The sequence below is a fragment of the Raphanus sativus genome, chromosome 3 (assembly GCF_000801105.2).
Source record: "Raphanus sativus cultivar WK10039 chromosome 3, ASM80110v3, whole genome shotgun sequence".
NCBI lineage: Eukaryota > Viridiplantae > Streptophyta > Magnoliopsida > Brassicales > Brassicaceae > Raphanus > Raphanus sativus.
In genome coordinates this window covers 3,583,620-3,597,173 of record NC_079513.1, presented here as the reverse complement: position 1 = coordinate 3,597,173, position 13,554 = coordinate 3,583,620, and the positions used below count along the sequence as shown (strand labels likewise).

The 13,554-nt window shown below is 30.9% G+C and overlaps 1 protein-coding gene across 1 annotated transcript; it reads left to right on the top strand.

The window, feature by feature from the left end:
• Positions 1 to 5,128: 5,128 nt before the first annotated feature.
• LOC108847688 (putative cysteine-rich receptor-like protein kinase 32) lies at positions 5,129 to 7,774 on the top strand. The gene is made up of 6 exons (XM_018621010.2): positions 5,129 to 6,197; positions 6,307 to 6,428; positions 6,513 to 6,723; positions 6,812 to 7,049; positions 7,139 to 7,292; positions 7,372 to 7,774. Exons 1-6 carry the CDS (start codon positions 5,216 to 5,218, stop codon positions 7,687 to 7,689), a joined length of 2,025 nt encoding a protein of 674 aa, XP_018476512.2. The 5' UTR covers positions 5,129 to 5,215; the 3' UTR covers positions 7,690 to 7,774.
• The last annotated feature ends 5,780 nt before the right edge of the window (positions 7,775 to 13,554 follow it).

The window sequence follows — 13,554 nt, the reverse complement described above, 5'->3', positions numbered from 1 at the left end:
TTACATTGGTCGCATTATCTTTCCTTCAATAAAACCTACGAAATTACCTAATGTGATTAAAATATATATACGACAATTAATAATCTTAAATAATAAAGATTTGATAACAATTTGTAACTTTCTATCACTTTTGTTTAATTCTTTATTATTAAAATAAATTACACAATTACATTAGTGATATAATAATTAATTTTTTTTGTATATGTTGTATTTTGAATTTTCAAAACGAGTATAAATTACTAAACTGTTAAAAATCTTATATAAACCTTTGTGATCAAGGTTTAATTTTTATATATTAGGATACAATGATTATAAAGACCGTATGAATAATAAAATTCATTTTAATAAGTTTATATATATATTTTTCATATCGTTAAATTTAACTATACATCGTATGAAAATACATACTAATATTTTGATATTTGCATTGAACATATATTGAAAGTTAATATTTTAATTTTGAAATCTTCATTTTTTTTTTAAATGATTATAAATCATTGAAACTACTAAACATCCACATTAAAAAAAATTGTTGGTGTAAAATTTTGTTTCACAAATATGCAAATAATCATAAATCATATGAGTAGAAACCTCATTTAATAAAATCAAATTAAAAAAATAGTATCTGTTAATATCATTTAAATTTATTACATATTATATACGACAAATAAAGTGATTGTTTCGATTTATTTACCTTAAAATGATTGCAAAAAAACAAGAGTGATCGTTTGATTTATATGCGCACACCCAATTTATTACATATAATAATTGATTTCTTAGTTATTTAATATAATAATTATTATTTTATAATTTCATATTTTGCAGAAAAACAGAAAATAAGTAGTAAATATAAAATATTGCACAATATGATGCATGCAATTGATATATGTAGTATATAATTTTCATAAGTTTCAGAAAAGAATGTTTGTATTAATTAGAAAGATTGGTGAATAAGCGAAGAAGGTATAAAATAATTAAAATTTAAAATCATGCAATTAATTTATCAATATCTGAATTATTCGAAGGTTCCACTAAAAATGTATACTAATATTAATGAAAAAAATAATGTCTTAGTGTCAAATGATGATTTGTTTATGTTCTTATAAATTATATTTTGTAACTAAAACAATACTAGAAAAATCAATTCGATTGGATAAACAAACACAAACAAAACCAAATAAAAGGAACCAAACACAAACCAAACTAAATTAAAATTGAATCGAACACAATCCAAATCGAAATAAAACCGAACACAAATCAAACCAAACTAATTTGAATTGACTTTGATAACGGTCTTTTAGACTTTAATAAACCAAATCGAACCTAAACCCGTAGTTTTTTAACAAAAATCTAAACATATAGTTAAACCGACATGTTATCCCTAATAAAACTAGATATTGCTGATTTGACATCATTTGTTAATATTATATATTTTAAATATTTATCATAAAATTCACCCTGCGCGCGCATTCTTTATCCTAAAATATATATATATATTACATCATAAAACACTTCTAAAATCTTCTCGACCATGAACACATTTATTATATGTAGTAAACCTTCAAAAATTTCTGTGTAAGATACTGGTTGTTAAAGATTATCTTTTTGTGTGTGTATATATGTTCTCCTCAGATCGTGGATTAGATTAGGATACTCTTAATTTTGTAATTTTTTATAGATACATTTTAATTGATTAATGGAAATAAGAAATCTCTATTATTAAAATAAAAGTGCACTTTAAAAATAACCCTTAGTTTTCAGTGTTATTTACCAATGGCATGCCACTGAGAATTTAATTGATTTTCCTTATATTAATACTTGTATTTTTCAGTTAATTTAACGTGTTTTCTTAAAATAAATTGAGCTAAATGTTGTCATTAATCTTTCTATATTAATATTTTCTTTTCCAGTTTATTTAATGTGTGTTTCCTAGAAATTCCTTTGTTTTTTTCTATTTAATTAATGCATTTTCAAAATCGAATTCTATTAAATGTGTGTTACTTTTAATGATTCTTTGTTTTATTCTGTTTAATTAATGCATTTTCAAAATTGAATTCTAAATAGAAAAAGTTAGGCAACATAATTAGTAAACCTAACTTATAGTATTCATTTTTTCTTCCTATTTTATTATATATGTATGTGTGTTTGGAAATATTTAATAAACCTAGCTTTAAATATTTAATGAACAACTAGATTTTGACCCGCGCTTTTAAAGCGCGGGTTTATTTTCCTTTATCTTTTTTAAATTGACAAATATTTAATAAATGTCATATTTTCATATATTTGTTTTTTTATAAAAGACTTAAGCTTTTTATCTTTCTTTATCATGTTTCATTTTAAATGAGTATAGGCCTGATCACAATATCCGGACCCGAAGAACCAACTCAAAACCAACCCAAAAATCAGGGTCCCGAACCCGATCAGACCCGGGGTAAATATCCGAATGAATTCTAAATTGCTATATCCGAAGAACCGATCCGAACCCGATCCGAACCGAGAACCAAATGAGTATCCGAAGATACCCGAAATGTGAATATATATCTAAAAATATATGTTATAATTATATTTATAATTATTTTAATATTTTAAATTAATATCATAAGTTAACTATAGTAGTCATTTTTAGTACTTTTGAGTATTTTTGGATAAAATATGATAGAATGGATAAAAGTTTACCCAAAAAACTGTATAGAATGGATATTTTTGGTTACTTTTGGTTACTTTTGAGTAATTTGGATACAAAAATTTGAATCGAATCGGATACTTTGGTTACTCTGAGTATAAATAACCGAACCCGTTTTAGATATTTTGGTTATTTGGTTATTTTTCAGGTTCTTATGCATGCGAACCGAACCCACCCAGACCCGGAAAGATCCGATTCAAACCCGATCCGAAAAAAATAAAAATTGAATCTGATTTGTTAATCGGCCCAAATGGCCCAAAATAGATGATGTGAGCAATGGGCTGGATTTAAAAAAAGTGACCCAATATAGATGTGTTATTAATATTACTTGATTGCCCTTAATGAAATATGCAATGTTATTAAAGAAATGAGTATTTTTAGTAAAAAAGCCAATAGGATCCTGCTTTAATAGTATAGATATTATTTTTAAAATGATGTAATTATATTTTTTTATCATTTATTAGTAATACCTAAAAATCAAAGTCACATTAAAATAATCATTTATATAATATATAAATATATTATGTCACATATATTTTTCATATAAATAATACCACAATGGAAGTTCAGTATGATAAATGTTGAAAATATAAAATATATTGAATCATATATTTTAAATAATATATACAAAAGTTTGCCTACCGAGAGAAGAAGGAGGGATTGGCTTTCGTATGATTCATGAGTTCAATCTGGCATTACTGGCGAAATAACTATGGAGGTTAACACAAAATCCAGACTCGCTGGTCGCCCGTGTCTTAAGAGGGAGATATTACAGACTAAGTTCGCCTTTACGAGTAATTTCTGTAAACAGTCATTCCTATGTTTGGACTACTATTTCCGCAGCAAGAGAGCTGTTGTTACTGGGGATAAGGCAGAAGATTCATTCTGGTTATGAGGTTAAGGTGTGGGAGGACCCCTGGATTCCTTTGAATCCTGCTAGGCCAGCTATACCTATAACGCCAGTTATGCACCCAAATATGAGAGTGAGTGATCTTATTAACCAGGAGTTGAAGGAATGGGATGTTGATCTACTGGATCAGTATGTCAGCCCTGATGACATACCTCTTATACGGAGTTTAGCCATAAGAACAACTCATAGGCCTGACACGTTTTGCTGGAACTTCACAAGACATGGACAATATATGGTCAAGTCTGAATATTGGGTTGCTCAAAACCTTTTGAAAGAGGCAGATGAAGAGCAAGTGTTAGAGCCAAGTATTACAAAGCTTCAAGTCCTTGCTTGGAAGATAAAGGCGCCAAAGAAAATGTGTCATATGGTATGGCAATTGTTAACTGGTCATGTGACAGTAACGAGAAATTTAGTAAGGAGAAATATAAGATGTGACAACTACTGTCCACGCTGTGGTGAACCAGAGGAGTCAGTAACACATGCTTTTTTTGAATGTCCGCCTGCTCTACAAGTTTGGTTACACTCATCGACTCCAACTAATCCTGGCGTCTTTCCAACATCAAGTATCTACACGAATATGAACTACCTCTTCTGGGAGAAAGATGGTTCACTTGAACCAGAGCAAGACAGGGATCCTTATCCTTGGCTAATTTGGTATATCTGGAAGGTTCGAAATGACAAACTCTTTAGGGGTATAGACAGAGATCTTCTGGAACTAATTCGATATGCTGAGAGTGAGTGTCAAGCTTGGTTTAATGCCAATGAGATGATACCGCCAGTAGTACAAGAGAATAATATAGAAGAACCCCAAGTCATAAGCTTGGGCAATATTTGCTTACTGGATGGATCATGGACATTTCATGCCCAATTCAGTGGGTGTGGATGGGTCTGGTTGGATAGTGGGGGAAATATGCAACTCATGGGAGTACAGAACTTTCTCAGAAGAGAATCAGCACTGCACTCAGAAGTGGAAGCACTGCGATGGACGATAGAGAATATGCTTCAGCACTCAACATGTCAGAACTTCGGAACAGACTGTAAAAAACTGATTGCAATGATCAAGGAACCTCCTGCTTGGCCAAGTTTTGCTACGGAATTAGAGAGGATAGAGACACTGCTCATATGCTTCCCGGATTTCAAGATTTCTTACATCCCAAGAGCGCGTAATCAGATTTCAGATTTTTTAGCTAAGACAGCTAGATCCTTCTATAGGAAGTTACATTTTGTTGGTTGTTCTATTCAGGTCTGGTTACCCAGACCACCTCAAGCTTGAGTAATAGAATAACCGTTTGCCGTAAAAAAAAATATATATATATATACAACAGTTGACTAATGTTTTGAGTATAGATTAATTTTAAAATACCTTTGAAAAAAAAATTCAGTGAATTACTTTTGCAGTTGACTAATGAGTCAGTTTTGCAATTTGCCTGCAACTTTCCTAAATTTAACGCGTTTACAAAATACTCCAAAACATTTAAAAGACTCGACTTGACTTAATATCCTTGACTCAATTACGTTCAGTTAAAATTCTAGACACGCAAGTTTTTGACGAAATCAACGTTCGCAGTGTATCAAAAGTTTATCTGATTTAAATTAAGCTTCCGTGATACTGCAGCAAATTTATGAGCAAAGCTAAAATGTATACGAAAAAGTTCTTGCCAACCCTCTGTCTTTTCCTCGCCTCTAGCTTCGTCTTAGTCTCTTCACAAATATGTGGAGAGTCCCTGTTTTACAGACCAAACAGCACTTACGCCATAAACCGTCTCCTCGTTCTCTCAACTCTTGCTTCCAACGTCAGTTCCCGAGAAGGATACTACAACGCCTCTGTAGGTGAAGGCCCCGGAAGGATCTATACATTAGGCCTCTGTCTCCCAGGAACTGATCCAAAGGTCTGTTCCGATTGTATTCAACTAGCGTCTGTTAGTTTATCAGAGAACTGTCCGAACCAGACCAACTCATGGTACTGGAGATCCGAAGACGATACGAATACCATTTGTTTTGTTCGGTACTCAAACCGCTCGTTTTTTAACCAGATCGATCTACGGCCAAGAGAAGAGTATATTTATGGTTTTGATTTCGTTGGAGATGTTGCGGAGTATAAAAGAACATGGGGAGGTTTCATGGAACGTATGATATCAGCAGCTTCGTCCTCAAGTCCAGGGGCGCTTGCAGGCCGACATTATGCAGCGAATACAACTCCTTTGCCCGGTTCCCGAGCAATATATGCACTGATGCAGTGTATCCCGGGGATTTCTTCAGCGGATTGTAATGCTTGTCTTCTAGAAAATGTTCGTTACTACCAAAGCTGCTGCAGTGGGAAGCAAGGAGGTAGCGTTAGGAGACCGGTTTGCTTTTTCCGGTTTGATCTTTATAGGTTTCGCAATGCTTTCCATAACTTAACATCTTCCCCTCCTCCTCAAAGATCTCAAGATCGTCAAGAATTACAACCCACAACACCACCTCCTCCTCCTCCTCCTCCAGATGGCAAAACGATTTCTACAGGAGTCAGAATGGCGCTTATTGTATCAACAGTAGTATTTATGGTGCTGTTAGCTTTAGGATTGTTTGTTTTCAAGAGAAGACAATCATTCAACACGCTAAAAAGTGAGTTTCTTTTACCCTTATTTCATTTCAAAACAGAGAGCATACATATAAATTCTGATGTTGCTAAAAAAAAAAAATCTGATGATATCGTATATATATATTGCTGCAGATGATAATGATATTATAAGCTCAGAGTCATTACAAATTGATGTCAAGACAATTGAAGCCGCAACTGATCAATTTTCGGAGACCAACAAAATAGGCCAAGGTGGATTTGGTGTTGTTTACAAGGTATATCTAAGCTCTGAATATATCTATGATTGCTATATTTTCTTACTGAAGTTAAAAAAATATTTACTTATTTTATTTTTTTAGGGAATATTACCAGATGGAACTAAAGTTGCGGTGAAGAGACTATCAAAGAATTCTGGACAAGGCACAGAAGAGTTCAAGAATGAAGTTGTGGTTGTGGCGAAGCTTGAACATAGGAATCTTGTTAAGCTTCTTGGATTTTGCGTGGAAGGAGATGAACAAATACTTGTTTATGAGTTTGTTCCCAACAAGAGTCTTGATTACTTACTATCCGGTTTGTTTCTAATCCTTAATTCTCTTGGTATATTTGTTTGTCATTATTGAAACCTAGACTCCTAATTGGTATCACATCGAATGCACAGACACAATAAAGCGACAGCGACTAGATTGGACAACACGGTTCAGTATCATTGGAGGTATTGCTCGAGGGATTCTATATCTTCATCAAGATTCACGGCTCACAATCATACACCGTGATATCAAAGCGAGCAACATTCTTCTAGATGATGACATGAACCCAAAAGTAGCCGATTTTGGCATGGCAAGGATTTTTGGGATGGAGCAAACTCAAGCCAATACTAGAAAGATAGCTGGTACCTTGTAAGTGGTTTTGTTTTTACTCTATGAAACTGTTTGATGGTAACTCGTGAACTGTAAAGTATATTTTCAGTTTGTACTTTTATTTTCAGCGGTTACATGTCTCCTGAGTACGCCATGCATGGTCGATTCTCCATGAAATCTGATGTCTACAGCTTCGGTGTCCTGGTTCTTGAGATCATAAGTGGAAAAATGAATAGTAGCTTCAACGAAACAGATGATTCAGCTGTCAATTTAGTCACACATGTTAGTGTTTTTTTTGTCTCTTTTAACACTATGATCAAATATTATGGAGACTTTTTATAATACCATGTATTAATGTTAGGCTTGGAGACTATGGAGAAAAGGTTCGGCTCTAGAACTTTTAGACCAGACTTTTGGGCAGCAATATCAAACCGAAGAAGTTAGAAGATGCATTCATATTGCGCTTTTATGTGTTCAAAAAGATCCTAGAGATCGTCCTATGATGTCTAAAGTCATTTTGCTACTCAGTAGTAGCAAAATCACACTACAACTGCCTTGTGCACCTGGGTTTTACTTCCAAAGTAGCCTGGACCAAGATTTGGAAGCTGATGATTCATTTGGAAAACAAATTCCTTGTTCTGTTATTGACGCATCCATCACAGAGTTAGATCCTCGTTGAAGATGTTATTATATATTGTATAATTTTTAACTAATGAATATGATATTGCTCTCCTCATTATATTTTATATTTATTTAGTTGTCTTTTTTGGTTAAATAGTATCTTGTGTCATTGTGTGTTATGATGTTTATCTATTAATGAAACCATAGGATTTGGTTTGTACGCGATCAGTGCCGAGTATTTAATAAACTGGTCCTATATAAACATCCAATGAACAGTTCTCTTTGCAACTTGGTCACGTATGTGAGCACGAGATTAAATCAAATTCTCAAAAATTATCGCCTTTCAATAATTGTTTATCAATTTGGCAGGATTGGGATTTTGGACAACTATTCATTCTTAGAACTCATAGATCCTGCAATTAAGGAAAGTTAAGAGAATGATGAAGTCATTAGATTAATCCATATATGCCGGGAAACTGTGTTCAAGAAACTCATGCAGATCATCCAGCATCATGTATGCAGATCGATCGTCCAGCATCATGTATGCAGATCGTTTAGAAACTCATGCAGATCGTCAAGCATTGGATGTCTATTCTTCCGGAATGCACGCTAGGTCACGGTAATAGAGAGAAAATCAGGTGGCTGATATCTTATCCAATCAATAATAAAGAAAAAGATTTTGTATCCCAAAAATGTTTTGATCATACTGAGTATTATGTCATATTCATCTGGTTGTTCTTATTAGTAGAGTTTGTAAGATTGTCATGTGTAAGAAATTTTGGTTTAGGCTTTGGTTTTATAAATATGGCTGTAGAGAATTTGGCTGTTGAAATTTTAATTATTAGTATAAATTTTATCAAAATCAAATTGGTGATTAAAATTGAAAAAGTTTTGAATAATGGTTTTAAATTTTTTTATTTTAAAAGTAGAATTATACTGTTATTAAAAATAAATATCTTATATCCTATTAAAAGTGAAGTACAAATGGGAAATAACCCTTACTTTTTCTTAGTATTTACCAAGTTGTGCCATTTCCTTTAATAATAACTATCCTTTTAAAATTATCATTAATTATCTATCTACCTAAATATTCTCTAACTAACTGATACAAGAAATGAATTTTTTTTCAACAAAAAAGGACTTTGAATATGCCATAACGTGAATCCCTTTTTTAACTAAGAATCATTCTTTATAATTTTTAAACAGCCTTATCAATTTAAAGTATATGAAAGAAATAATATCAATATTAAATATTTTAAAGTTACAATCTCTCTTATCTATCTAATAAATATGATATTAAAATTGTAAGTTGATCACCTATTTAACTGATTTTAAATTTGTCCCAAAACAGCATAATATATTAATAATATATTTAACTCAACATAATATATTTATCAATGTTTTGAAAATCAGATCGAACATTTACTCGGAATTATAGTTGGATCAACGGTCGGACCGGACCCAGTTTTTAAAACTGTAAGGGAATCTATATCCGTCTGTCCATCTTATTGAAATATAAGTACATTTAGAAATTGTTTGGAATCATGAATAACAGAATAAAAGAGGATATATAATGTTGTTTGGAATGAATAGTAGTAATATTAAGAAGAAAAAGAGTAATGGACTTATGTTTTTAAGAATGAAAATAAAAATACATTACATATAATCTATTAAAACTAAAATACAACTTAGAATTAACCCTCATTTTTCCTTAATATTTACCAACTTGTGCTACTGCCTTTTAATATGTCATTTAACTGCATAACTAAATCAATTTAATTAAACTAACATACTACACCAAATATAACAATTTTAAAAGATAATTATATATCTGTTTGTTTTGTCTTCAGAATAAAATCCAACAATACAAAATTCAATTAACTACTATTGTACATCAATTGTGTAAAACCTAACACATAAAATCAAGCAATATATATAATGATTATTCATTCGTGTACTCATCAAGTAATACAATACAATATAATATGAAAGAAATGTTAATATATATTTGACTCGACATGTTATATTAGTACCTATATAAAATTATTTTTTGTCAAATTACATATAACACGATAAGATATCGTAATACTTGGTCTCAACAGTAAACTAAAGTAATGAAACTGTCAAATTATTATGCTTAAAATGTTTATATATCTATTGCAAAATAAATACCCGCACGGGTGTGCGGGTCAAGCTCTAGTATATGATTATAAAAGTAGTACAATATAGATCTCAAATGAACAAGAAAAAAAATTCAATGATTAATTTGTCAATTTTAATTTTTTATAAAACTGTTACAAACTTATATAAAAGATCTAGTTATGAAAGGAACCAAAAAATGAAAAATGTTTATAGAGAAAAAATAAAAATAAGAAGTTGTAAATATCATGTATTGTTAGCTTTAGAAAAAACAACACAAAAAGAGAGATGAATTTATAACAATTTTAGAGATTTTAGGATGAGGGACAATGGTATAATATACCCAACCAAAACCCAAATTTGCTAAATACCCATGGTTGTGGATAACCTAAAAAGAGTAACTTTTTGGGACTGTGCGGACGAAAATACCCCTACTTTATTGAGACATATGTCAGACTGTAGAGATACTCAGATTTGTTGGGGAATTGTTCTGCAGAGTGGGTCAGATAATGGGCAGCGGGGCAGACAACGGACTGCTGGATAAAGCAGTGAATAGCAAATCGAGATTACATTGACGATAAGATATTCGATTGCAGCTAATATGTTGTGTTAAATATCCAATATATATTAATGGTTAACTTTGTTGTTGTCAAACGTTACCTAGCTTACACAGCGTGTAACTCTAAAATTTTGAGGGTACACATTATGTTAGCTGAAAACTAATTTCTGGTTAAATTATAATTAATGTAATGTATAACATCTAAGGCATAGTAGTATATTTCATCTAACATGTATGAAATAACATATCAAAAGATGCATATATAAAAATAGTATTAGACGCTAACGACAAAAATATACCAAGTATTTTGATAGTTAACATAAAGTGATCTAAATATATTAATGTCTACTTGAATTGTTAGATGTCTAAATATATGTGTATTGTGTTGGAGTATTGAAAGTTACTATACATTATTGATTGTTATATAAAATGTTAGCATATAAAATTTTTGGTAAATGATAACAATAATAAGTATGGTTAAATGTAGAATATAAACAGATGACTCATACATAGTTGAAAATAGAATGCTAACTGTTAATATTAGAAATTAAAAATTATATTGACACTAAACTTACTAATTAACTATAACATTAGTATGTAAGTGGTATTGTAATCAATACATCTGTTCAATTTTACTGATAAAAAAATATTAGAGGCAAAATTTAACAATTAATGATTATCCATATTGCTAAACAAATACAAAGAAATTTAGAGGCGAAATTTTATAAATAACAATTTCTCTTAAACAAATACATAAACTGCAAAAAAAAAATTATGAATAACAATCAATCCAATTAAAGCTTGGTTTCTCTACATAATGACGATGCCGTCAATCTTCTATCAGAATCTTTCAGCTGTCGCCAATTACGGTTCCATAAAATTATGAAACCCCTAACAAAACTTTTACCAGATAACAAATACTGTATCATATAACAACTTATTAATCCACAATATATATCATACCATTTGCCAGTTAAAAACTAAGTATCAAAAATGTACAAGCTCACAAGCTATTTATTCAACCATTTATCATATACACAAACCATGTATCAATGAATGTCAACACTCTTGTAATATCATACAAACCAGTTATCACTTCTTTGGTATCATAGTGTTTGAAGTCTTAACGACTAAGTTGTGTCGATAACGATAGTCGATACATAGCGGGATACATCAAATAGTGACTAATTTTTGTGTTAGCGGGATACATCAAATAGTAACGACCATTAATAATTTTAGCAGTATTTTAACTGTTCTTTGGAAAATAAAGAATTAATCAGTATATTTTATAAGAAAACATTGATCTAATGGATCGATAAAATATAAGTTTGCAGTTAACAAACAAATTATATAATGTATGTGTCAGCATGCATGTGTAGACTTAACTACCAATCCTTAACATATATTTATAGGGGATAGGCTGATAAAATACAATAACTAAAATATATATGTAATGTTTTGAACATTGTGGTGAGAATCTATAAGTTAATGCATATCTTAGTGGAATAGACATACACTTAAATACCATCCAAAATTTTTAATGCACATGATTAAAAGGATTAAAAATATATACGCAAATGTATGCTTTAGCAGAGGAAAATGCGTTTAATAACTAACATTCTAGTAAAAGAGAGAGATAGTTAAGAAAGAATGAAATTAATTTTACGTGAAAAGAAAAAAAAAGCTAAGAAAATAGTGTCTAACAGGATAGAGAGAGAGAGAGAGAGAGAGAGAGAGAGAGAGAGAGAGAGAGAACCGATGGACACATATATAAGAGTGTTGTAGGGTGGCAGTCCACTAACCTGAAGGGCATATGACACAGCTAGGAGCATGTTGAATAGATGCATAAGGTTAAAATTGGAATGATTTATTCAGTTAGAGATGCATGGGTATATCACTAATTACTGTCCAATATGAGGGCACTGACACCAATTTCTCTTACGATGATTGTTTTTTAAAAAAGCCTGATTGGCAAAAAACGGCTTTAGAGACTTTCTAATTCCTTGATTGATTTTTTTTTTTTGAGGATTGATTGTGCTAAGTGTTTATATACTCTTTACATATAGCCACTTGCCGGTTTGGAAACAACATTTTTCAACCATGATTGTTTCATTATTCAAGTCGAATGATTCATTATTAAAATGTGTTTTTCTTCTAATTACTTGAGTTGAGAACAGTATGACTTATGAGACAGCTATTCAAGGATCGAGAATAATTTTTTATGGTCTTTATGTAGTAAAATTTGGTTTAAAATGTTCAAAATTAAATGGAAATGAAAGTATCACATATCTATTCTATTAATTCTGCTAGGGGTGGGCGTTCGGGTTCGGATCGGGTATTTCGGATTTTCGGATATTTCGGTATAGGAGTGTAATACCCGTTCGGATATTTCTTTACTTCGGGTCGGGTTCGGGTATTTTTAGTTCGGGTTCAGGTATTTCGGGTCGGGTTTTCGGATATTTAGATTTTGGAAAAAAATATTAAATGTTTATTTCTCAAGTTTTTTTGTATTTAGAAAATATAAATTTCACTTAACTGATTTTTTATTTTCTAATAATTGAATGATTAATAAATTTGAAGATAACATTTTACAAATAAAAATAATAAATTGATTATTATTTTTAAATTCTGGATGTAACTTTTGTTAATGCATGAAATAAAAATCTTGACATGCATTTTAAGTGAGTAAAAATTCACCTTTTTTCCAATTATATGTAAATTATCTAATTTTGAACTATGTGCATAATAAAAATAAACATTTTGAATAAAATTAAAGAAGTAAACTAGGAATATAGACTTAAGTATACATATGTTCGGTTATCTTCGGATATCCATTCGGGTTCGGGTATTACCCGTTCGGGTTCGAATATCCAATCTCTCCTAATTCAATACCCGTTCGGGTATTTTGCTATTTCGGTTCAGTTTCGGTTCGGGTTTTTTCGGTCGGGTTCGGGTACGAGTTCGGGTATCGGGTAAAATGCCCACCCCTAAATTCTGCAGAATGATCTATTAATAGGAGCTTGTGTCCAACTTAAAATATAACTGCATTTAAAATCAATATTACCTGCTTAAATATTTAAGCTACCATAATCTACCTATTACGAAAATGGTTACTATACTAACTTCCTTTCTAATTCATATATTCTTGGGAACATCACTCTTATCTATACTAACTAATTAAAATCCATGAATACATTCCAGGTTTTGTATATTTTATGAACATAC

Excerpts from the sequence above, each read along its gene's own strand:
- LOC108847688 (XM_018621010.2), top strand. The coding sequence starts at position 5,216 with ATGAGCAAAGCTAAAATGTATACGAAAAAGTTCTTGCCAACCCTCTGT. Across the intron at positions 6,198-6,306 it reads ATCATTCAACACGCTAAAAA|ATGATAATGATATTATAAGC; the intron begins GTGAGTTTCTTT and ends ATATTGCTGCAG. Across the intron at positions 6,724-6,811 it reads TCTTGATTACTTACTATCCG|ACACAATAAAGCGACAGCGA; the intron begins GTTTGTTTCTAA and ends TCGAATGCACAG.